This window comes from Penicillium chrysogenum, assembly GCF_028827035.1.
Source record: "Penicillium chrysogenum strain IBT 35668 chromosome Unknown utg000005l_segment0_segment0, whole genome shotgun sequence".
NCBI lineage: Eukaryota > Fungi > Ascomycota > Eurotiomycetes > Eurotiales > Aspergillaceae > Penicillium > Penicillium chrysogenum.
The window spans coordinates 6,972,905-6,997,880 of NW_026622753.1; the positions used below are offsets into that span (position 1 = coordinate 6,972,905).

The window sequence follows — 24,976 nt, forward strand, 5'->3', positions numbered from 1 at the left end:
ATCTCAGAGCAGTCTGCTTCGTGGTTTCCCGGGCTGGCCATGTAGGGCTTTGTTTTGGCCCTTGGGGCAGAGGTTGTTCAAGTATGGAATCTCAGAGCAGTCTGCTTCGTGGTTTCCCGGGCTGGCCATGTAGGGCTTGCGGCCTGCGATTGGTGCGAGTTGGTCGTAGAACTGTTCGATAATGGACTCGTAGGCTTCTTTGCCCTCAAACAGGTTTGAGAATTTCAGATACCAATCATCGGCGTAAGCGAAGTCTCCTGGGTGGATGATGAGCTCGTAATCGTCTACTGATTTCGCGAGGCGACCGATTGTCGTATGGTTTAGTTCTGGCTCGACGACTGGGATGGAGTCCTTTTTGGCGCTTTTGCTTGTGTAGCCGTCCTTGCCGTAGACACCCAGATCAATGACCACGTCCATACTGAAGGCAGTTTTATCACCAGGTGTGCGAGGGCTAAGGAAATGGCCAACGGTCGAGTTGGTGGAGTCGATCTTATAGTAGTAGGTTGTCGCTGGGGTCAGGCCTGTTAGGACGGCGACATTGGACCACGTCCGGGAGGGGTCGTAGGTGGTCGACGAGGATGAGCAAGCTTTGGTGTTCAGGTTGCTTTCTGACAAGCCATAATGTACGCAACTCTGCTCGAGTTGCGTATAGGTGTTCCAACCAACAGACACAGCTAGAGACGAACAAGTTAGTCCTCATTCAGGTTCACTATCTCTAGCAGAGTTCATACCATCAGGTCCATAGACTGACAATCGCTGCTGGAATGGTGTAGTCAAGTCCTTTGGAACCTCAGGATATTGATAACCAGCAAAGGCGCAACCAGCCACAAAGGGCAGCAATTTGAGAGACGAAATTCCCCCCATGATCAAATAAGGTAATTGATTCACAGAATCACATATGTCACGAAGGCTCCATGATTCACCTCTATATATAATTCCTTTCCTCGGCGCTGGTACCGTAAGCATAAAAAAGATCCGCACCATGAAAATGCAATCAGGGCCAATCATGCCCGAAATGCAAGGCACGTCGCTCGGTCTGCAGATCGGTCTCATGCATTGTTACCCTAATCCACGACTGTCATTTGGCATAAAGATTCACTACCGTGTTTTAGGATTAGTGTAGAAACAACAGAGAGCGAAAATTCGGAGATGAACCAACTTTCGGCGACGGGTGGTTGAGATGTCGGAGGAAATATATTGGCCGAGCTGGTTTAGTGTGCACGTGTAGAAACAGAATGGATCGGTTGGTTTTCGGAGGAGACAGTTGATCGCATCAGAGATGTTTAAATTCATGTGATTGCTTATTTATGAACTTCTAATTATTGGAATAACACCAGGGCATAATTTCTTTGAGATTAAAAAAAGGTGCACGTGTTTTCTATTGCAGAAGAGCAAGAAACAAGAAGAGGGTGAAGAAACTGACGATGATCACTGGTGGTTATATACCGACATTCGACCGGAAGTTGTACTAAAAATGATATTAGTTTAATTATTATACATGCGCACTCTCTAATAGTCGCTGAATATTGCTAAGCCTTGTCAAACCTCTATTTTATAACTCTATTCCAGGCATGGCACTTGGCTGGATGCATACAATGCGGGATCTCGACGCTATCCCCGACCGTATATATACCTACTAGGGGTGCTCCCTAAATAAATGCCCACGACAGATCATAGATTGTTCTCTGGGTTATCAGGTCTGTCTATCAAGAAGAGACTGACGAGAGAAAAGCTTCACATTCTCACAAAAACGTTTGTCACGTGCAGCGCGTTATTTGGCCTGACAAATCAGGCAACAACACCGACAGTGTCACGTGGCCCAAACGCGGCAGTCTGAAGACAAACAAGCAACAAAAAAGGAGGTCTGGTCTCAGACTAGGAGGTCCTAGGAATCCCAAACAAATGGAGTCTGGAAAGTTGATCTCACAGAAGAAAGGAACGCATCTTGTGAACCTGGATCGGGCTGTCTACTCGGGCTGAATACTCGATGCAAGAGGTGACACTTCCTGTGCAACTGAAGAAGCACGTCCCATAGATTCAAGGAAAGCGAACCCAATTCTCTGCCCTCCGCCCTCTTCGTCTGATATCCAGTTACCATTTCAAGAGTTCGAAAGACTGGACGAGTTCAGCCTCTGCCCAGTTTTCGCCAAGAAAGCCAGCCCCGGGATGTTGGGTAATGGGCTTTGGGTTCTTGGCGAAGACCCCGGGGAAGACGGGGCTTCGGCTCCAGGGGTAGTGGCTGGCTAACTAATTTTATGCTTGCAAAACTGCCGTACGCCAAGGATGAAAGGCAACTTCCTTCTTCGGTCAGCTGGGCTCATTTACCTTATTAGCGATCTGGTCTATTTGCGGATGCATTGGGTGGACACTTTGATACTGTCGGTGCCAGTTTATGTGACTATTGGAGGCACCAAAAGCCGAGATGATTCATATGCCGATCTCTGTCACCAATTGCTGGAAACATCCATTGTGGATATTGTGGCTGCAGAAAGGGATTGCTCGGCAACTATTCCCGGTCATTACCATCGCTCGGTACTCCGTACGGAGTACATACGAAATAATCTGGAATGGCCCCTGGGGAATTCCCGCCCTTCTCCCTTCTTCCCCCCACGCTGCAATGCAATTCCCCCACGCTCCCATGCAACTCCCCCACACAAATATGCGCCGACCCATAACCAGGAACTGCGGGGATTCTAACCCCAGACACGGAAACAAGATCTCATAGTTGTGGCCGATAGGAATCCAACGCCAGGTACGGAGTGCTACACATCTACTTATCGAAAAACATGCTCCTATTCTGATATCTTTGAATATCCCAGTGGACACACAATCCTAATATGTCCCCAAGCCACGGAGGTCGAGCTAGGAATGACATCGTCGGCTCTGGTAGTGTAACATTTTCGGCATCAGGTCTCGGAGATTGTCCGACAGCTTGAAGCCCTACTGAATTTTTTGTCTTCCCCTATTTTCTTTCATAATGGCGATTATTTCCCATGATCAGCATAAGCACGATGAATTGGTCAAACATGCAATCCGTCGAATCACTTTATGCTACATACGGGGGTAGTTCTTCGCAGGGAACAACTATACAGTCAAGCAGAGTCTCTCCAGGACTTGGTCCCGATCCTGCGCTGATCGAATTTTCCCCGCAACTTTTATTCCACCAATTGTGATTGTGCCCGACTTCGACTGCTGGTCACCACCTTTCCACGCGGGGGCTCTATATTGTGGTGGTTATCCTATTTATTGATACTGCTAAACAATTATTCTTCAATACCCATTCCACTGGTTACACAAGTGAATATCGATCTTGGGTGAGAAACTCTGCACTTCAGCATGGAGGGCAAGAAAGAAACCCTCCCAGAGGTAGTGGAGCCGCAGAGCGTATATGACGTCCAGCATATAGAGGAGAACCTCAAGGTATCGGTGGCAGGCAAAATCAACCAAGGAGAAGATAGTGAACTATATCTTGAAGCAATTCAAAGATATCCTAATGATGAGGCCATCGATAAAGACGCAGAAAAGAGGTTGAAGCGCAAGCTTGACATACACCTCATTCCACTTCTTGGAATATGCTACTTCTTTTATGTATGCTGGTCATCTCAATTTCGCTCTTTTAGGCCACAGCTAACACCGTTTGTCTCTAATAGTATGTCGACAAGACGACACTTTCTTACGCAGCAATCTTCGGTATCAAAGAAGACCTCAACCTAGTCGGGACAGAATACTCGTGGTTATCAAGTATCTTCTATTTTGGATGGTTAGTTTGGGCAATCCCGTCTAACCTACTCATGCAACGGAGCCGCCGGATGGCTTGGTATCTCGCCTTCAACATCTTCATGTGGGGCGTGCTTCTCATGTGCCAGGCTGCATCGCAGAACTTCGACGCGCTTGCGGCACTTCGAGTCCTTTCTGGCGCGTTTGAGGCGATTGCCGACCCAGCGTTTATGGTCGTCGTCTCCACATACTATACCCGTGCCGAGCAGCCTTGGCGTATCTCCGCATACTATTTATGGAATGGCATCGGTGTTGCCGGCGGCGGTCTTATTGGTATGTTTTCATTCGGAGTTTACCAAATTGAGTAGCAATCACTTATTGTCGGGTTTAGGCTATGGAATCGGCAATATAAAAGGTGCTCTTCAATCCTGGCGCTACGAGTTTCTCATCATTGGTGCTGTTTGTTCCGCCTGGGGAATTGCGCTGGCTCTACTGTTGCCTAACTCGCCAGCAACGTTTTGGGGCTTCAATCGTGATGAGAAGCTCATGATGATTGCGCGACTGCGATCTAATCAGACCGGTATTGAGGGACAGAAAATTAAATGGGAACAAGTCAAAGAAGCGTATCTCGATTATAAGACTTGGTTATTTACTATCCTGGGTTTTCTTGCTAACATCCCAAACGGTGGGATATCCAACTTCTCCACTTTGGTCATTCAAGGCCTCGGGTTCGATACACTCAATACGACACTGCTTGGTATACCTCAAGGAGTAATCGTGGTTATTTGGATTGTGCTTGGAGGATATGCGAACGAACACATGCCGAAGAATAGCCGTACCCTGGTCTGCGCACTATTCATGGTCCCGACTATTGCGGGTGCCCTCGGTTTCTTGCTTGCCCCCGACAATGCATACGTCGGCCGACTGATCTGCTTGTAAGTAGATCTAACTGGTGCTTGTGACGATTAAGAAGTGACTAATTGTTCCCCCAAAATTTAGCTATCTCACCGGGTCATATCAAGCCTCCTTCGTGATATCCCTTTCCCTTATTACCTCCAACACTGGTGGACAGTCCAAGAAAATGATCGTATCCGGTATGATCTGGTTTGGAGCATGCGTCGGCAACATTGCTGGCCCCTTCTTTTACAAATCTGAGCAAGCGCCGGGATACCCCCTGGGAATTGGCTCTCTGCTGGTTGCCAACTGCCTTGAGCTCGCCCTTTTCTTTGTGCTTCGCTATGCCTTTATTTGGGAGAACCGGCGAAAGGAGAAGACGCGCGATGAATTGCGGGAGAGAGGGGGTGAGGACGAGCTCATGGCCGATTCTACGGCCTTCGCTGATTTGACTGATGCACAAAACCCGAATTTTGAGTACGTATACTGAAGGGAATGAGGCAGGGTGCGACTGTGCACCTTCATATGATGGTTGCAGGGCTAGGTCGGAGTGTTGCGGCGGACAGTTTGGTTACATGGAATATATACATTGATAGATCCGTTTCATCGGCGTGCAAGTACCTGGAATGTTCAGAAACCTCACTGTCACCTCACAAAGACTTCAAGTGACAGATTGCAGGATTAATTTTCTACCGGATTAAAGAACAAGACCTCGATGTAATCGGGTCTATATTTACATGAAAGTGCTTAGAAATTCTCGGCAATCTCATCCTTGGGAACTCCTACGCGTATTTTTGTATCCCAGTCAGACAATATCTATAATTGGAATATCTTAACATCTTAACATCTTATTGGCCAATTCAGTGGAATCCCCTTGCAAATCCCTCCGTCATAATGGAGCTCGGGACCCGCGGGCCCCGTCGACTTGAGCCGAGACACGGCAGGAGTGTCCGTTAATGTTGTCGCGTCTCCCCTCAAGTTGCATTCTTGACTTTTCGCTCGCCTTTTAGAGGGGATTCTGCAGAGAAAAGTCTGCCTGCAGCCGCTATGTCGTCCCCTGATCTCAACAGCGACATTGATTTCATTCAAACACCACCAGCCAAACCCTCGAAATTCGAAACGCCTGAGGATTGTGGAATACCCCTCACAGATGTCAGTCTCCCAATTATTACTATGTGACCGATTGCTAACTGATTCAAGTCGGCGGCCATCCACAATGCGCCTCTTCCAGTTGATGGTGCTGGTAACCAGGGATTCTCTAATTCCCTCCTAATCGGTCTTCTGGTGGGCGTCCCGGCCGTCCTTGCTTATCTACTTGGCGGCGGTATGAAGACAACTATATTTCTTGGTCTAATCACGACTGTGCCAATCCTGGTGGGGTACTGGACATGGACATCCTCCTGCAGTTCTCGCATGACCGACAAAGGCAAATTGCCGGGGCGACCGATAGAACAGTATTTAAAGTTCAAAAACGAGGCAGACCGTGCCAAATGGCACGGCAAGAAACGTGTCCCTATGCAGACTTTCTGTGAAATGTATCTCGATGGTGTGGTCGACTTTAACGGAGATACTCTCGACATCTTGGAATATCGCCATGATTGGGCGCACTTCGGCTTCACCTGGGATCTATTCAAGTACATTTTCCTGACCTTTGCTCGCGATGTGTTGCTTCACACGAAAGACCAAGACGATCAGCAGATCCGTCCAAACTACGATCGTGGTAACGACCACTATGCTTGGTTCCTTGGCCCTCGCATGATCTACACCTCCGGTATCATCTCCGACACGTCAAAAGAGGAAACACTAGAGGAAATGCAGGATAACAAGATGGCGATTGTCTGTGAAAAGCTCGGCCTTAAGCAAGACGAGACTATGTTAGACATCGGCTGTGGATGGGGGACTCTGGCGAAATTCGCAAGTCTCAATTATGGAGCGAAGGTAACCGGTCTCACCATTGCGCGCCACCAGACGGCATGGGGTAACGATGCCCTCCAAAGGGCTGGAATTACCGAAGCGCAAAGCCGTATTCTGTGTATGGATTACCGCGACATCCCTCATGCCCAGTACGATAAAATCACGCAGCTCGAAATGGGTGAGCATGTCGGTATTCGAAAGCTCACCACCTTCTTCCGCCAATGCTATGACATGCTGAAAGATGATGGTGCCATGTACGTGCAGCTTTCCGGTCTTCGCCAAACATGGCAGTATGAGGATTTGATTTGGGGGCTGTTTTTGAACAAGTACATCTTCCGTGGCGCCGATGCGTCTACTCCTCTTTGGTACTATACGATGTGCTTGGAACGGGCCGGGTTTGAGATCAAAAGGTGAGTTCTAAAAGGATATCACACACTGCCTTTGACGGGACTGACTATGGTACAACGTCAGTATCGATACCGTTGGGGTGCATTATTCTGGAACTCTATGGAGATGGTACCGCAATTGGCTTGGAAATGCCGACACTATCAAGGCCAAGTATGGCCAACGGTGGTTTAGGGTGAGTCTCATCTTATGTGCTAAGCCTGATAGGTTTTAACATCAAACAGATTTGGGAGCTCTTCCTCGCCTGGTCTGTCATCGCTTCTCGCCAAGGCAGCGCCACTTGTTATCAAATCCTCGTGGTGAAGAACTTGAACTCAACCCACCGCATCAACGGGGTTGCATCTCAGTTTGGGTTGTCGGCTGCTCTCGCTTCGAGCAAAAAGGCCGGTAAATCTAAGCTGGAGATTGTGTGAGGGATCGAGGACGTGAGGATAGGCTTCATGGCTGGATTGATAACCAGAGCTTTTGGAATCTGCGGGGTCCGCGGGCACGACTATCAAAGGGCATCCGGAGCCACGAAGTCCGGGATCTGCAAATTCTATCATGTTTCCCACATCCTATGGTTGTATGTTTTAGATTAAACTGAAAATTCGGTCGCATAGAGCATGAAGACACACATTTGTAGTTGGGGAGATGTAAAATTGTCCGCCCGATCCAGAGTTTTCACTCATCATCCGCTCACCACCCTAGTGCAGACAGTGCGTGAACTGGCGAAGGAGAGCAGTGCGAAAAACAAAGCAAAAACAAAAACATACAACAGTGAGGATTCGCTGGTGGTCACCCACCCAACTACTAACTCACCGGCGTGTGGCTTAAGTACGGCTGAGCGGACGGGAAGCCCTGTTTTCCACACCCTATGGTCGTATGTATTAGTCGATTTGTGGGAGAGAATTATAGAAAGGAGGGAGTTTGAAGTCCTACCTTACAATTCCCGACTTCCTCGCCTCCAGAATCTGCAGCGTCCGCTCAAACACCTTCTTCTGTGCCCGCTGTCCGACCTCGGTATAGACCCGCGCTTCCACATCCTGGCTCACCCCATCGCTCTGCGCCAAGAACGAAGGTGCGGCTGCCGACCTCGGTAGTGCGATCCAAGATGCGCCGTACAAGGCGTAGCACCACGGGAGCTTTGTCGCTGTTGCGCTCTAGGTTGGAGGTGCATAGACCAGGGTTGACGAGATTAATGATCACGCCAGTAGAGGAACTGAGGCGAGCGACAAGTTCACGTGTGAAGAAGACTTGCACGAGCTTGGTAGCTTGGTATCTATATAATGCCCAGAACCAACCAAAAGGAAAGCCCCTCAAGAAAGGCGATATCCCCCGTGGCCTCAAGCACTGGGGTTTGCGTACCCTATGGGCCTACTGGATTGACAACCACATGGCCAAGGTTGAACAGATTCAGTCGGATTGGCACAAGACCGCTAAGGACAGGATGAGTACCATGAAGGATGCCCAGGGCAAGATAGACGACGTCGCGAAGGAATTCGCAGACATCACCATGACCACTGGCGAACTACTGGCGATGCAGCAGTAGAAAAATTCGTGTTCCGCATGTCAAACCCAGGTAACCCGCTACCTGGCACTGCGACAAGTTCATCAAATGACCAAAGTAAGTACGGAATGTGGGGAGGTAATAACCTAGGAAAGCTGGCCTGTAGTAGATTTGGTATATTTGGATGTATATAAAGTTGGATGAGAAGTGGTTAGAGATGAGACCACCCGAGAAGTACCTAGTTCAAGCTGTAACTTGCATTTTGATACTCCAGTCTACGTTGGTCGATTAGTCCTAACTGTCAATCTTCTCCCTGCTTATATAACCCCTCTCCCCTCCAGGTCCATTTAAGCCCGTCGTTCCCTGGCCCCAGCAGGTTAAGCCACAATCGGGTAGCTGTTATTTACCCCCCAAAGACCAGTCGCCATGTCTAGGTCTTGGAAACAAGTGCGCACTTACCCTGACCATCTGGGTCATCCTGTCGTGCTCGAGCAGTACGTAAACTCAGAATACGAGCCAGAGCCCAGTGAACTAGTTGCTTTTCAGGTCTACAGCCTTGTTCCCCTGGACGACGACCACCACGAGCTCCGAGACTACCTCATGCAGATGTTCTGGAATGATGAAGTCAAGCCTTTGTTCGAGATTTATTCATACCGCCCGCCCGATGGCTTTGCCTGTATTGAGCATAATCGCATTGAAATCGCCCGTCGCAAGCAGCAACATCAGTCAGGGGTCGAGAATCCCCTCCCACTGATTCCAAGATTCAATCGTCTATATTCATCCTCGAATGTTGGATTTTGTGTCCTACTGCGGTCGCATAGTTATCGAGTGGGCAATATGCAGGACTCGGAGGAGGCTGAGGAGATAGGCGAAGGCCCAGACTTTCTCTATTTCAATCGTACATTTTCTAGCACGTGCACTAAGGCTGACGTGGCGCAGCATTTGCGTGAGGGCCAAGAGAAACTCCCTTCAGAGGCATTTGAATTCGTTATTGAGCGCCTTATAGACCAGATCTATATAGGCCAGTTAATGATTCTCGATATCTTCAATAATGTCCCTCGCTATCCGGAGCGAGACGCCTTAGGTATTGATGAGGGCGAGCCTCCTTGCCAGGATATACCGACAGAAGAACAGATTCGTGACCAGCTAGGCCACGAAACCTCAGTTGGCGGCTTCTCTCTTGATCCGGCATTCTATATTTCTCAGGAAGCCAACATCGTGACAGTCACTAATACCCCTAAGGGCGAAACCCCTGATATTCAATACATTGTCCATGCGGCCTTTCTCAGCCACATACGCGACGCAGAAGGTTCCTCTATCTTAGAAAGTACAGCGCGCCTCTTTACGGCGTCAATGTTCTCCAACCTCCCGGCCAACAAAACTCTCACTCTCAAATTCTTCATTCCAAAGTGCAATTCCTGGTCGGCCATCAGGCCCGCCCAGAACGAAGTTCTTGAGATTCTATCCCAGAAAAATGAAGAGAACCGAGAAAATCCCTTTTCTATTGGCGCCCTACACAATATCACAACAGGCGATAGTCAACCCCTAGCAGCAAAACGTTTTACTCCTCAAGGACCCGACCAATATATTAAAAGCTCACAGGGGGCACACGACGGTAGCGGATTTCGCATGTTCACGGTTGTTCTTGACCGTGCAAAGTTTGTCTCGGAGGCTGGGGTGTACTTCTACATGACGGACTCGGACGAGTCTGAGGATCCGGACACTTCATCTGATGATACGATCGTTTCCCGGGTCGTAGACATGAATACGGCTGCTCGGCGGCTGGGGGTGGTTGTTCTTGATGAATGATCTAGTCTGTTAGATCAATTGTTCATGTCTATTCCTGTTTATTTTGATCCGCAAGACAACTAAATAAACTGAAGGGGAGGGGAGTCTTCCTCAAGTTTCACTGTTCATCGACGTGGACACCGGCATTCCTGAAGTGTCCCCTCGCACTTTGCTCTTGCTCGAACTCGTTCAACACACCACCCCAGAAAAATATGAAAGCCCTGTTCGGGATTGTCTTGGTAGTATCCCCAGTACCTCCGAATAAAAGATTTGAGTTCGGAGAAAAATTACTCGATGGGGTTCAAGCCAGGCGAATAAGGAGGCAAATACATCACCTCAAGGGTGAGGATTGTCACGCCGTTCACACCTCTCTCACCCCAGTCTCAAGACTTCTCACCCATATCACCCACACTCACCCCAGAGTGCCGCTGAGAGATGCAAACAAAAAAAAAAAAAACATACAACAGTGAGGATTCGCTGGTGGTCACCCACCCAACTACTAACTCACCGGCGTGTGGCTTAAGTACGGCTGAGCGGACGGGAAGCCCTGTTTTCCACACCCTATGGTCGTATGTGGTAGTGCTCACGTAGGATAGAGTAATAGAGTACGTACAGCTATTCAGGTAGTGAAATACTAAGGCTATATACTACTAGGGAGATAAAGGAGGGAAAAAAGCGTGATAATATATCCATAGAAAGGAGGCTATATATAAAGCTTCCGGGAAGGATAAACGAGACTAACTACCTAAGTAGGCAAATGCTTAGTCTATATAGCGACAAACGTATCCTATATATATCAATATGAAGTCAAAGCCGAGTTTAATATTGTTATAGTTAACTAGTTATCGGTAGGCAAGTATAAGATAAAAGAATAAAAATCAAATAAAAACATACAACAGTGAGGATTCGCTGGTGGTCACCCACCCAACTACTAACTCACCGGCGTGTGGCTTGAGTACGGCTGAGCGGACGGGAAGCCCTATTTTCCACACCCTATGGTCGTATGTATCAGATTCCATATGAAAGAGAATTATAGAACAGAAATCATTTAGAATCGGGTTGAACACGATTATAGCATATAGGTGACTCACTGTGAGTAACCCACTTCCTATTTAGGACCAGTCACCTTCATCTTGAACAGGCCTTCCAGTCTCTGAAGCGTCCAGGAGCTCCTGGACAGTCCACGGCTTGTACTTATAGCCAGGGACGGCGTTTGTGTTCTCAAATGGTGCACCGCTGAGGGGGTGCTCTGCACATTTGCCGTAGTTCTCATGCGCGTAGTGCTCTGGGTCGTGATGCACCAGCCACTTTCCGACCATCTTGGGAATGATGTAGGAACAGCGAGACGAGGACGCAGGCCGTCTAATTTGAACCTAGATGTGTCTTCGGGAAAAGCACTAGCCGATATCAGTCTTCGGGATGCGCTGAGCCCCCGTCTCGGGTTCGTCTCCAAGGCCGCCGACACGGGACCCTTGCCAGCGCCCATCTTTCCCCACTTGGAGGTCGTGCGGTCCGTTCGGGATTGGGTTCTCCCCTTTTTGACGCGGTACATTTAAACCTCACGGAAATATCGTGGTCCTGGTAAGGACTGCTTACTATGTCACTCGTCCCAAGACACGGACTAACTTACCAATTCCCCTCTTGTTGAAACCAAGTCAGCCGACAAACTCATCTCGGTAACTCCAAGAATCAGTACACAATCAGATTCTTGAACAATGAATCCTTTTGTTTCGACCAGAATGGCCCGAGCTGCGGTGTTTGGAAAGACTTTCCGCTTAGCTCTGCCCATGTTTGGCGCACGCAGCATCGCCACCCGCGCAACTTCCTACACCCTCAACACCGGTGCGAAGATCCCCGCGTTAGGGTTCGGTACATTCCAAGACCCGGATTCTCAGGAAGGCACTGTCAGCCTAGCGTTGCGGAAGGGCATGCGACTGATCGATACAGCCCGTGTCTACAACGTTGAAGAGCAAGTTGGAAAGGGAATCAAGAAGAGCGGTATTCCCCGCGAAGACATTTTCATCGGCACAAAGCTGTGGTGTAATGACTACCATCCCGACGACGTGGAGCGCGCTGTGGATGACTCCTTGCGTGACCTGGACACCCCATACGTGGACCTCCTGTTGATGCACTATCCCTGCACCTTCAAGCGCGGCCCCAATCGGTTCCCTCGGGACGCTGAAGGCAGGATGATCCCGGGCGAGACAAACTTTGTGCAAACATGGAGGGCAATGGAGGAAGTGGTCAAGACTGGCAAGATCAAGGCCATTGGTGTTTCGAACTTCAGTAAACGTGAGATTGAGACTTTGCTCGAGGAGACTGGCACAGTATGTGATTCACGCGCGATCGCAAAATTGAAGTTCACTAATTCTTTTGCCAGGTTCCTGCCGTTCATCAAATGGAAGTCCACCCCTATTTACAGCAAAAGGTGTTCAATGAGTGGCTGAAGTCGCAGGGAATCCACGTCGTTCAGTTTAGCCCTTTGGGTAACATGAACGATTTCTACCGACAGACCGGATGGTCCAAGGAGATTGCTCACATGATCCGGGTTATTGACCAGCCTATCCTGAAGGAGATCAGCGAGAAATATGGAAAGAGCCCTGTGCAGGTGGTACTTGCTTGGGGCATCAACAGGGGTCGCTCAGTCATCCCTAAAAGTGTCGTCGATTGGCAGATTGAGCAGAATCTTGAGGCTGACTTCGAGTTGCAGCCTGAGGATATGGCTAAAATCGCGACTTTGGATGCGAAGGCTCGCTTCAATGATCCCAGTTTGGACTACGAGTGGCGTCTGTATCGTGATTTGGAAGGCATTGACGGCACTGTGAAGGGACGAACCCATTAGAGATAATTTGCTACAAGACTATACCTGACCAAATTTGGAACTTTTATTTTTCGTCTACTCAAAGCTCTAACTAAGTCTTATTCAATCTTCGGAGGCCGTCCACCATCTAATTGTACAGTCCGGCCGATACAACGATCCCCGACACGACATCTGACAGGATGATGGTTCCTCAGAATCTGGCAACCACGTTGTCCGACTACAAACAGGTACGCAAGTCCGCCCGCTTTCTGGAAACCGGCCAGCCTCCTTACCTGCGCCTCTGGCATCGTTCCCACTGAAAAAGGAAGGGACACCAAGTAGCGACTCGTCCTCTTAACCTGTCTCCGAAGGCCCAGCAGTCGTGGGGTCATTATCGGAAGGGGAACTTTGACAAGGGGAGTCCCTCAAGGGGCTTGAAATGAGATCGCGCAGAGCGGTCCCCGATACTACAAGAGCGTACTGGGTGATATAAGCGAATCTCTAAAGCGCTAGTATTGATGTCCTACATTGAGTGTCAAATAGCCCTAAGCATGTTCATTGGTAGCTACATTTTTCCTTTGTGATTAAAGAAGCCCTAAAAGTCATACGTGGATTTGGCACCCAGGCGCAAAGATATTATCAGCGTAAAAGCCAGAAATTGCTTTAATAGCTTGCTTGTCTATCATTTTGAAGCTTTCTACTTTAATCCAAGATGCCCTTCTTTGTTTAGGGGAGAGTAAACCCGCCGTCGATCACCAGATTTGATCCCGTCATGTAGCTAGAGGCATCTGATGCGCAAAATAGGTAAACCTAGATTAAGTCAAGTTAGCTCACTGCCAAATGAAGTAGCTTGTCATCGCTTCTTACTCCCTTCAGCTCATAAGAAGAAGCAAATTGGCGGGCGGGAATTTGCGTTAGCCATTTGTCAAGCATCTCTTGGGGTGCATATTCCATGATTTTTGTTTGAACGTAGCCGGGAGAGACAGCATTGACTCGACAGAAATCCACCCACTCGACTGCGAGTGACTTTGCCAGCTGCAAAACACCTGCCTTGGATGCATTGTACTGTGGATGAGGTTAGTCTGGGTCTAATATTTCCATCTCACACATTAAGGGCAGGCTTCAATTGGACTACTACTCAATATATATGCTTATTCCTAAATTGTGTTGTGCCCTTTGTAAAGCTACAAGTACAAGTTGATCAAGCATATCCATATCCTTTATCAACCTATTATCTTATGATGATGAATGTAGACCAATCATTATGTAATGAAGGACTGTTCATAGCCTAGATAGTATACTTCCCCTATAGGGTCAATCCATCACCCTTACACACATCTTTATATCAGTCATTCCTCTGACAAGAGCAACGAAGGATGAGGTCATCTCAGTCAATGCTGTGTTTTGCTTGAGAAGTCGTCAGGGCGTGCACGTGTCTAGTAGCTTTGGTTTGTACAATAATACCGAATAGTCTCCTGAAGAAAATATGTATTGAAGGGGGTTTATTCCTCAACAAAATGTAGATAGATATGTACGAAGTAAAAGAATCTATTCACGTCTAGCGCTGTCCTTGTCGCCAAACCTTTCCAACCCCGTTTAGCAGACTACCAAGGTTAGTCTCTTTAAAATAACTAGAGTTGGTATTGTAATCACTTACTGCCAATCACTCCGTTCACTGGGATGTCAATAGAGGTAGTGTAGCTGGCGGCGTCGCTCAAGAGATACACGTAGGCACCGCCGAGCTCCTGGACTTCTGCCAAGCGAGGGAAGCCGCCATAGTACTTAAGCTGCTGCTCCCAGTCCGGTTGTTGAGGTACCCAGTATGTCATAGCGGTCTTGACTAGGCCAGGGGATACGCTATTAACACGGATGCCGTACTGTGCCCATTCCATCGCTAGGGTATGGGTCATGTTACGGATACCGGCCTTCGAAGCACCGTAGGGAGCGGACGGAACACGCTAGGAGGTATTATTAGTACTAGTCGCGTGAAAGTTAAGATAGATAGATAGATACAAACCTTATTAGGGCGGTAAGAAGCCATTGATGCTGTGAAGACCACGGAGCCTTTTACTCCCTGCTTGATAAATGCGCGCGCAGCGGCACGCGCAGTATAGAAAGCACCGAAAAGGTTGACATTGAACAGAGTCTCGATATCCTCTTTAGTAAAGTCGAGGGCAGCCTTATGATGGGTACGTCCGGCGTTAACCACCATTCCGTGTAGACCACCAGCCTCCTCGATGATCTTATCGACCGCGGCGGTAATAGTGGCCTCTTCGGTCACATTGGCAGTAACAGCAAAGAGCTTGCCGGGATATTTTTTAGATAAGGCGGCAAAGTCATCCCCAGTCTCACCAATGTCGATCGAGTAGACTTTATCCGCGCCATTATCAAGGCAGCACTCAGCAATACCCAAACCGATTCCGCGGTTAGCACCAGTAACTAAAGCAATCTGATATTAGCTAACTATGTTTTGGATTGTCTAGCTTGTAGGACACATACTAGCAATCACCTTTCCACTCAGAGCGACCTGAGTGTGAGGGACGGGGTTTTCGGTGGCGGTCATAGTGGATGGTGTGAAAAGAATCGCGGTGTAAGGGAGAGGCGGATTATTGACTTGGGGAAAAATTCATGACACGGCCTGTCCTTTTTATACTTCCTTTCGAAGGGTAGAAATACTCGAACAAGGTCTTGTGCAAGGAAAACATGTCATCATAGCTCCCCTCACGTCGGCGATGGTCCGAGACGGTGTTGGGGAAACATGTGGTAAAGTGCCTTGGTGCCTCGAGACGGAGCCTACTCCACTCCGGTCCCGGTCCCCGCGAAGCGCGTACCCTAAGCTCAGATTCAGACATAACAAGTAACACACCTGGGCAATTTCCTATCACGCAATACGTAATACACTTGGTTCTTCTTTCTCTATCGGTGTTCGAGTTCTCCCACCCTTTACTCCCACTCTCTTTGCACAATGGCTGCGCTACCTGCCTGGAACCTGCTCAAAGGCAAGACCGCCGCCGTCACCGGTGGCACCACTGGAATCGGTCGTGCGATCGTGCTGGCATACATTAGTCAAGGATGTAATGTCGCTGTGAACCATTTGGGACTAGACAAGGATGAAGGCCTCCGCCACAGTCTCCTCGAGGAGGTCAAGGCAATCGAGGACACGGGCATCAAGGCGGGCAAGATCCTTGAGCTTGCCGGCGACGTGACCAAACCAGAGACAAGCACCAGTCTAATTCAAGAGGCTGTCTCGCAATGGGGGAAGCTAGACATTTTTGTCGCCAATGCTGGCGTATTCAAACCGGCAGAGCTCTTGAAGTGAGTTAATGTCTGGACGATAGGATCACATGCTATTTGGGTTCTTCTCCAGCCCACCAGAGGCCAGTGGCTAATGAACCTAGTATTGAACCATCTCTTTTGGATCACAGCGTCGATGTCAACGTTAAAGGCACCTTCTACTCCTGCCAAGCCGCCGCTCGCCAAATGGTGAAACAAGGGCACGGTGGTTCCATCATCGGCGTTTCCTCCGTTAGCGCTCTGCTCGGTGGTGGATTCCAAACCCACTACACTCCTACCAAAGCTGCTATTCTCTCTATGATGCAGTCTATGGCTATCGCCCTTGGCAAAGATAAGATTCGGTGCAATGCCTTGATGCCCGGTACCATTGGAACCTCGCTAGCCGCCCACGACATGAAGAACCCTACGAAGATGGCCGCCCTTGAAGAGCGTATTCCTCTCGGTCGAATTGGAGACCCGAATGATATGGCTGGTCCGGCGCTTTTCTTGGCTTGTGAGGAGATGAGCCGTTATGTGAACGCAACAGGGCTGCTAGCAGATGGTGGAATGTACAGTAAATTGCAGTAACTATAGTGAATTTGGTGTTGCTCAGATTTCAATTGGTATGGAATAGATCGACAAACTGAATTGGAGTTTGATCAAGAATGTTGGTCAGTCACAGTGCTCGGCGGTCTTGTAGTGTGGTAAAAAAAAATTCCAGTGGGGTTTCACTCGTGTTCTGTTTTAATAAAATTCGTCTAGGTTTAGATTCATTTCCCTTCGTTGTTTCTCTTCAAAGAGTTATACGGAACGGCCATAAGGATAGGAACGAGGCACTAGATCGCCGCCAGTGCGCCATATCGTATTTTTCCAATATTAACTTTTGACCGCCTTCTACACCGCCAATTTACTATTCCCTCAGTACAAATTCTAGTAAATAATAGTTCCTGTATTAAAAGAACCACGAGGTTCGATAAGTAGTCATAAAATTTATCAATTTCTATAGTTATCTAATAAAATACACATACTAATTTCATAGAAATGTTCTCCTGGCAAAATACCATCCATACAACCCTTGATTATATAATATACTGCCGGTCAAAAACCATAAATTTCTACAACCGAGTCCACGGATCGACGGGTGTCTTCCATGGTTAATAATCCCGAGTGGATACCTATCTTTCAAGGTTGGCATATTAGCGCCTTCCAAGGTACCCACTTAACGCTGATTGGACCAGCGGATCCTTTCTACGCCCTGTGGTTGATTTCTCCGTGTGGCTTGGCAGCTTATCTTTCTTGAATTGTCCTGAAACCTTGCTATAACATGTGTTCATCGTGAGTTAAGGATTATTGGGTTCGCTAACCTTTGGACAATTTACAAAGACTTCTTCACTTCTACGGAGGGAATATTTCCCTACCTGTTCCTTCTTTGGTCATCGTCGGCCCTAGCTCTGAAATGGAGGAAGCAATGGGATCATACTCAGCGGCAAACGAGACTGAAAAAGCGGTCCAAACTAACTTAGCCGGGACGATTGGTGATATCGATTCATCAAATACTCAAAATGATGCGCAACTACCGCCCATCGACGGCGGAATGAATGCCTGGCTGTTCCTCGCTGCGTGCTTCGTTATGGAGGCTCTCGTCTGGGGATTCGCATTCACCTACGGTGTGTTCCAAGCGTACTATGGCGAAATCCCCCAATTCAAGGACTCCGGTAATATCGCTGTTGTCGGAACTTGCGCTATGGTAAAATTGAATATTCCATCTTCCGACCCAACCCGAGCCCGAGCTAACCTTTATACGCCAGGGGATTATGTATCTCGACCTCCCACTTGTCTTCGCTGCCTACAGACAATGGCCCAAATATCAACGCTTCGGCTGCGGTCTAGGTGTGCTATTAATGTGCGCCGCTCTCGGCTTGAGCTCCCTTGCCACAAACACCAACCACCTTATCGTAACCCAAGGCATCTTCTATGCACTCGGTGGCAGCATCGCCTACGCCCCCTGCATCCTTCTAATGGAAGAGTGGTTCGACCGACGAAAGGGCCTCGCTTTCGGTGTCATGTGGGCTGGCACCGGAATTGGCGGTGTCGTCCTCCCTATCGTCATGGAACAGCTGCTGGGCAGATATGGATTCCGGGTTACCTTGCGTGCCTTTGCAGTCGTGTTGTTTATTCTTACCGCGCCGCTGGTCTATTTCGTCAAACCGCGCGTGCCGATCGCAGATAACCGACCCAGTCCGCCACCCCCGAACTTCCGGTTCATGTTTACGTCCACCTTTGCCCTCTTCGAGTTTTGCAATACTGTCGAGGCCCTCGGGTTTTTCTTGCCATCTATCTACCTCCCGACTTACGCAGGCATGATCGGTGCCTCAACCTCCCTCCAAGCCTTGACTGTTATCCTCTTCAACTTGGCCTCCGTGGTCGGCTGCGTGCTTATGGGCGCCATCATCGACAAACTCGATGTGACGCTCTGCATCCTGGTTTCAACTGTAGGATCCTCTATTGGTGTCTTCCTGATCTGGGGCTTTTCGATGTCCCTTGCTCCCCTGTTCGTCTTCTCAATCGTATACGGTCTCTTTGCAGGCTCATACACCAGCACCTGGCCCGGCATTATGCGCGAGGTAGTCCGCAAAAAGCCCTCCGCTGAATCCAGCATGGTCTTTGCCTCACTTGCGGCCGGAAGAGGAGTCGGGAACTTGGTTTCGGGACCCCTTAGTGAGGCTCTTATTGATGGGATGCCATGGAAGGGGGACGCGGGGTATGGATATGGGAGTGGATATGGATCCTTGATTGCTTTTACGGGAGTTACAGGCGTTGTGGGTGGTGGAAGCTATATTGCGAGACGTATGAAGTGGTTGTGAACCCTGTCAACCGACTATGGCTAATATACGCCCTCCTCTACCTTTTAGTGGAATTTTAATTAATTACTGGGGCGAAAAAATATGTGTTCTTCGCGTGTACAATGAATAATACCACGGACTTGACTCGAATAATAATTGTCAACTAACTTGGCCAACTATTGAAGATTCCTTCTCACTCTATTTCGGTGAAAGGACGACTATACAGAGTATCACGACTCGCAAGATGCCCAATTTCTTCAGCCGGGTATTTCCTCAGGGCGATCGCTTGCTAAAGAAACGATACGACTGTGATAACGTCTCTCCCCTGTCGCTGGAGAGCCCTTTGACAGGAGGGCGGGGATAGCGGGTTTAGAGATTGATTGTCTAGGACGATTCCCAACAGAGTTGCCATTATTCTAGAAATAGTAATGCTTGGATTCAACTGTTGAACATCAGTGGCTTAGGTCTAACGTAACAGACGCCTATGTATTTGGGGAGACCTAAGGCCTAAAAGGAAAAAACAAAAAATAAACGTGGTTCTAACCAACTGAGTTATGGAACCTGATCAGCTGCTTCGTCGCTCGAATTTCCGGATTATTAACAACTCTTGTAAAACTACCTTGGTAACACTAGCCTTAACGTGCCTATAACCCATAGGTAGCGTGGTCTCTTCAGTTTCAGTAATAGACATCATATAAATTTTGAGTGGGTCAATCCTCCAGCAAGCTAGGCAGAGAGAGTAAAGAAATGCGAACTGATCTAGCAGAATTATATACAAGATGCTTCTATTTCATAGACGATTTATTAATACATAATAATGAATGGCTTCACAACGATAACACCAAACACATTTCCATCCACAAGAACCAACCCTCTAAATTTCGTGTATAAGCATATCCAATCAATTAAGAACTGGCCTTGAGCTCGGTCAGAATATCATCAGCAGCCTTCTCGGCGACCATGTAAGTAGACACAGCGGTGAAAGTACCGGGGATCTTGGGGTAAACGGAAGCATCAACGACACGAAGACCAGAGACACCGCGGACACGGAACTTGGAGTCCAAGACAGCTCTTGGGTCACCATCAGCACCAATGGGACAAGTGCAGGAGGCATGGTGGCCCCAAGCGCCATCCTTGACATAATCCTTGATATCTTCCTCAGATTGAACATCAGCGCCGGGGAGAACCTCAGTGATATTGACGAGCTGGCGCTTGAAGGCGTCACGGCCGAGCTCGATGGCTTCGTACAAAGCAGTGAGATCAGCATCGTAGTCACCGACACCGGTGTCGAAGTAGTTGAAGGTAATCTCAGGCATGTCGAGGGGGTCAGCGGACTGAAGAAGGACGGTACCAGCGGTGTTGCGGGGGTGAGCCTTGAGAATAGCCCAGGTGAACCAGTTGTGCTCGTCAGTCGCGTTGATGCTGTAGTCGGGGAAGTAACCACGGAAGTTGACAGGGCCACCGAATTCGAAAATGTCAAAGTCATCGCCGGCGGTGGAACTTTTGTATAGCATAGTGGCGGCGAGACCGGGGGATGAGTAGATACCACGGTCGCCAAGGATAGGAGACTCCCAATCATCGATACAAGGGTCATCCTGGCCGCGAATGCTGAAGGTGCACTTGTCCAAGCAGGAGAAATCCTCCTCGATCTTGCCCTGGACGGAGATCTCATAGTGGTCCTGAAGGTTGGTGCCGACACCCGGGAGATCCTTGATGACCTTGATACCGAACTTCTTAAGTTCCTCGGCAGGTCCGACACCACTCAGCTTGAGGATCTGGGGAGAGTTGTATACTCCACCGGAAACGATGACTTCACGAGAAGCGCTGGCGGAACCGGGAGTACCGGGAAGAGCAGATTTGGACATAGGGCTAGCCTTGTAGAGATGCTCGCCCTCGAGGAACTCCACACCGGTGGCGCGGGGTGGGTTTTCAGTCTCGTCAAAGGTCACCTTAGTGACGTGGGTGTTCATGCGAACGTCAAGAGGGTACTTCTTAGAGCCATCGTCGTTCTTAGCATCGCGAACAGCAATGATGAATTCGCGAGGACCATTACGGTGGGCGTCGTCGGTGGCAATGGGAATCTGGTAGTACCCGGGCTCGGTGTCACGGCTCTTCTTATCAGCATTGGCATCGCCAAGTAGCAGAGTGCCAATGTTCATAAGGTGATCGGTCAAGTTACCGAGCGCAAAAGCACCACCGGTGAGCATGCTCAGCAGCTGAGTATCCTTCAAGACAATACTAAGAGGCGCGGTCTCGGTGGACAGCCAGCCGTCGTAACCGTGGCCCTTGACCGCGGGAAGCGAGTAACCGTTGTTCTCCAGCTTAGCGTAGTACTTGCGCATGTTGTCGGGTGTCCAAGAGTTATCGCCGGTGATGGTCTCAATGTATTCGAAGTCGGACTGGTGGGGGTATACTGCAATCAAGGCGTTGTGGGCAGTGCAACCACCGAGGGTACCTGTACGGGGGTAGAGGGTTCCCTTCAAGGTCGAGCCCTCGGGAGGGTTCAGGCCGGTGTATATCCCGCCATCAGGAGTGTCGTAGCTCGCCTTCCAATCACGAGCCTGGCGCTCGTCATCTTCGTAGTGGCGAACAAAAAAGTTCCACGCAAGCTTCTCGTCTTCGGAGGCTCTGGCGGAGTAAGCAGGGATGGTGTAGTTGTAGTTTTCACCCTGATCATCACCGGCCTCAAGGAGCAGTGTCTTGTGACCGGCCAAAGCAAGACGAGCAGCCAGAGGGCCACCGCCAGCACCAGAACCGACAACAACATATTCGTAACCAGTGATGTTAACGGCCTTGGCCAGGCCGGACGTGGCGACCAGCAGGCCAAAGATATAAGAGAGAATCATATTGACAAAGAATGACTATGAGTGAGTTGGCCTTCCAAGAGAGATGATCCCGGCTTTTATGCATGGTTTTCCCCCTGAACACCGGGGATCGTTTGCACTGTTCTCCATTTTTACCAAAAGCCGTTGAAGACTTGGCCAGCGTGCCGCGGCTAGCTCATGGCGATCTCTGCGCCAACAGCTCAGCCTAGTACTTTTCCAGGGACAATTCCCGAACGATCATCGATAGTTTAATTCGTACTGCGTACACCGCTGCTGATCCTCAAAACGGATCCACATGTTTCGGGGGTTTCTCCTTTCCAGCACACAGCATGGTCGCCGGTTCGCTTTGCCAAGACATTGCGGATAATTCTTTCTAAACGATGTTCATTGTAATCCCTGCAATACGGAGGGTCAATCTGTTAGGCGCCAGATCTGTGCAGTAAAGTTAAGATTTTGGATCCTCGAGAAAAGGAACCGAAGGAAGAGGAGTGGAGTGATAACCCAGAAGGGTAAAGGTAGTCCTATTTCTGCAAATCATGCAAACATTCCATAAGCGACCTTGGAACCTGACATGTGACAGGGCGGCCCTTACCGAGCAGCTCCACTTGAACCAGCAGAAATGGCACACGTTATTTAGGCCATACACATCAGACTTCATTTCACTGATCTCACCCTGGAGGAACACCGGTTGGACCGATGGAGACCAGCGCTGCGTGGAACATGAGGTCAGCTAGGTTGTCGTGGGCCTTCGCGGCTTCCTTGCTAGATGAGGGTCAAGCATTGTGAGAAAAGAAAGGGTCGACCGTCAACTGTGGGATGTGCAACACACATTGCCAATGATTGACAGATATGGAAATAATCTTCCTGTCTGTGAGACACCTATAAAAAGCAGCAAAGGACATCCGAGGAAATAGATAAAATGACCTCATGCAGCAAACGGTGATGCGGCAACGAGGTATCACGGGACCTACCTTCCGTAGCCAGCACTTCTGCATCCGCCGCCTACGCTGGAAGTGAGACCGGCACCAGATCCAGAACCGGGACCACCGCCGACAACGAGGAAGGGAAAAAAAAAAAAAAAAAAGAGAGACCCACACCAAGAGAGCTTTGACTTGGTTGTGAGGGAAGAAAGGAAGAGAAGTCTACGAGGAGAACGGTGGTGCCTTCCAACTACAGGACTTGTCCCAACACTTCTCTACATCCCCAGAGTACTTGTGATCAGATCTCAGTGCCCAACGGGATGGCGCTCCTAAGCCGCTGACGTGCGGGTGTTTGTTTTTGTTAGTCTCTTTTTGTCCATATCGATAACCAAATATTCATATGATCCATGGATGGTACAATGGTTTTGACGTGCCGAGACACCCCACGACATACCGGAACTGACAACCTTGTAGAAGATGAAAGAAGATGAAACTTTGAGGCTCATTCTATTGTTGTAGATTACATCATAAATATGGAAGTCGAAGGAAGACTACTCCGTACTAGCTTCACGCCTAGAATATTTACCAGGTCGCCTTGATCTAAGGTTTGAGTGAATACATTCGTGAAAGTAGTAAAGAGCGTATACGGGGGATCCATTCTGGATGACGGCTCCCATGGTAAACGCTAGAATCCAGTGGTTGATTTAACGTTAATCAATATGTACTAGTATGCTTCGGGAAGGAGAAAGTTAAATATTCTGTATACCCTATTGGTAAACGGACTCGATCATAGCTGAATGGGGCGTAGTAGCAATCCCTAAAGCCGGAAAGGCGACATATAATGGGCTCCCATCCCTCGCCCCCTTTCTCTTGATTTTCCCTCCTCCAACCACCCTACTCGCGCCAACCGAGAACTGCTAGACGAGTGTCTGCAGTGCCCGACCTAACCCAGTTTCTGCGAGACGAGTGCCTGCAGTGTCCGACCTAACCCAGTTTCTGCAAGACAGTGCCCGACCCAACCTAGTTTCCGCGAGACGAGTGTCTGCAGTGCCCGACCTAACCCAGTTTCTGCGAGACGAGTGTCTGCAGTGTCCGACCCAACCCAGTTTCTGCGAGACGAGTGTCTGCAGTGTCCGACCCAACCCAGTTTCTGCGAGACGAGTGTCTGCAGTGTCCGACCCAACCCAGTTTCTGCTAGACGAGTGTCTGCAGTTCCCGACCCCGACCTACCGACGGTTGGCTGTTAAAAGAGTGACTATCATACGACAACCCGGGTTAGCTCTCAGGGAGAGTAACTCGGCCGGTCTTCTACGAAGACCGGGGTCTCCTAGGACAGCAGTGGGCGTCCTAGGGGATCCAACAGCCGCGAGCTTGGACCTCTACGTGGTGCTGTTGACTAGTAGCCATTATGGTGAAGCCAACGCAAGCTCATACCCTTCTCCTTGTTCCTTCCTTACAATATCCCGTCACTCGTAGACTGACCGCCTCTCAAAATAGATATGGGAGCTGCGCATATTCCTACCGTATGAATACCCATAGTCTAGTCAAGTGGTTGACGTAAAGCTTGCCTCAAAACTGGAACGAATGTATTTATAAAGGCCGATATGTCTACAATAACACCTATTTGATCATCAATAAATTCCCTGCTTAAGGCCTTGGCAAATAGACCCCTTTCTTTCATAATCATCGATTTATTATATTTTCTCCCACTGGCTTCGCCGTTAACTACCTACGATGGTTAAGACCTACTCAAAAAGAGGAGGTGAAACTACCCGCCACCTTAAGCGTCTTAGCCTCAAAGTGTTCATTACCCGTTGTCCGATCCTTTGTTCGTATTCTCATGCAATACTAAGTAGACGGCGTGAGCAGGCGGAGAATCACGTTCCGTCGCCCGTTAGCCACCACGGAGCATCCAATAAAATGGCGGCACCATTGGAACTTTATGGGTTTATTGTGGAGATCGAATTATATTAAATCTTGGCCTTTGACGCCTTTTACTGCGGTTCCTTTCATAACATTAGGATAACAAGGATAGCAGGGATAACAGCGTGCACTAATGGCGAACCTGGGTGGGTCAGATTGACGACGTACAACGTACATGCATGCCG

The 24,976-nt window shown here is 49.0% G+C and overlaps 11 protein-coding genes across 11 annotated transcripts; 7 read left to right on the top strand and 4 right to left on the bottom strand.

The window, feature by feature from the left end:
- Positions 1–3: 3 nt before the first annotated feature.
- On the bottom strand, positions 4–864 carry N7489_011013 (uncharacterized protein; the record flags this gene model as incomplete). The annotated part of the gene is made up of 2 exons (XM_056716762.1): positions 4–674; positions 732–864. 2 exons carry the CDS (start codon positions 862–864, stop codon positions 4–6), a joined length of 804 nt encoding a protein of 267 aa, XP_056564384.1.
- Positions 865–3,336: 2,472 nt separating this feature from the next.
- Positions 3,337–5,101, top strand: N7489_011014 (uncharacterized protein; the record flags this gene model as incomplete). Its single annotated transcript, XM_056716763.1, has 4 exons — positions 3,337–3,588; positions 3,651–4,050; positions 4,109–4,652; positions 4,717–5,101. 4 exons carry the CDS (start codon positions 3,337–3,339, stop codon positions 5,099–5,101), a joined length of 1,581 nt encoding a protein of 526 aa, XP_056564385.1.
- Positions 5,102–5,658: 557 nt separating this feature from the next.
- On the top strand, positions 5,659–7,343 carry N7489_011015 (uncharacterized protein; the record flags this gene model as incomplete). Its single annotated transcript, XM_056716764.1, has 4 exons — positions 5,659–5,763; positions 5,812–6,935; positions 6,997–7,105; positions 7,155–7,343. The coding sequence occupies 4 exons, from the start codon at positions 5,659–5,661 to the stop codon at positions 7,341–7,343; spliced, it is 1,527 nt and encodes a 508-aa protein (XP_056564386.1).
- Positions 7,344–8,110: 767 nt separating this feature from the next.
- On the top strand, positions 8,111–8,461 carry N7489_011016 (uncharacterized protein; the record flags this gene model as incomplete). Its single annotated transcript, XM_056716765.1, has 1 exon — positions 8,111–8,461. The coding sequence occupies one exon, from the start codon at positions 8,111–8,113 to the stop codon at positions 8,459–8,461; it is 351 nt and encodes a 116-aa protein (XP_056564387.1).
- Positions 8,462–8,845: 384 nt separating this feature from the next.
- Positions 8,846–10,228, top strand: N7489_011017 (uncharacterized protein; the record flags this gene model as incomplete). Its single annotated transcript, XM_056716766.1, has 1 exon — positions 8,846–10,228. One exon carries the CDS (start codon positions 8,846–8,848, stop codon positions 10,226–10,228), a length of 1,383 nt encoding a protein of 460 aa, XP_056564388.1.
- A 1,091-nt stretch (positions 10,229–11,319) lies between these two features.
- N7489_011018 (uncharacterized protein) lies at positions 11,320–11,526 on the bottom strand (the record flags this gene model as incomplete). Its single annotated transcript, XM_056716767.1, has 1 exon — positions 11,320–11,526. One exon carries the CDS (start codon positions 11,524–11,526, stop codon positions 11,320–11,322), a length of 207 nt encoding a protein of 68 aa, XP_056564389.1.
- A 420-nt stretch (positions 11,527–11,946) lies between these two features.
- Positions 11,947–13,049, top strand: N7489_011019 (aldo/keto reductase; the record flags this gene model as incomplete). The annotated part of the gene is made up of 2 exons (XM_056716768.1): positions 11,947–12,534; positions 12,588–13,049. 2 exons carry the CDS (start codon positions 11,947–11,949, stop codon positions 13,047–13,049), a joined length of 1,050 nt encoding a protein of 349 aa, XP_056564390.1.
- A 1,607-nt stretch (positions 13,050–14,656) lies between these two features.
- Positions 14,657–15,570, bottom strand: N7489_011020 (uncharacterized protein; the record flags this gene model as incomplete). Its single annotated transcript, XM_056716769.1, has 3 exons — positions 14,657–14,965; positions 15,025–15,446; positions 15,507–15,570. 3 exons carry the CDS (start codon positions 15,568–15,570, stop codon positions 14,657–14,659), a joined length of 795 nt encoding a protein of 264 aa, XP_056564391.1.
- Positions 15,571–15,972: 402 nt separating this feature from the next.
- On the top strand, positions 15,973–16,868 carry N7489_011021 (SDR family NAD(P)-dependent oxidoreductase; the record flags this gene model as incomplete). Its single annotated transcript, XM_056716770.1, has 2 exons — positions 15,973–16,322; positions 16,406–16,868. 2 exons carry the CDS (start codon positions 15,973–15,975, stop codon positions 16,866–16,868), a joined length of 813 nt encoding a protein of 270 aa, XP_056564392.1.
- Positions 16,869–17,736: 868 nt separating this feature from the next.
- On the top strand, positions 17,737–19,144 carry N7489_011022 (uncharacterized protein; the record flags this gene model as incomplete). The annotated part of the gene is made up of 2 exons (XM_056716771.1): positions 17,737–18,027; positions 18,089–19,144. The coding sequence occupies 2 exons, from the start codon at positions 17,737–17,739 to the stop codon at positions 19,142–19,144; spliced, it is 1,347 nt and encodes a 448-aa protein (XP_056564393.1).
- An 884-nt stretch (positions 19,145–20,028) lies between these two features.
- N7489_011023 (GMC family oxidoreductase) lies at positions 20,029–21,969 on the bottom strand (the record flags this gene model as incomplete). The annotated part of the gene is made up of 1 exon (XM_056716772.1): positions 20,029–21,969. The coding sequence occupies one exon, from the start codon at positions 21,967–21,969 to the stop codon at positions 20,029–20,031; it is 1,941 nt and encodes a 646-aa protein (XP_056564394.1).
- Positions 21,970–24,976: the final 3,007 nt, after the last annotated feature.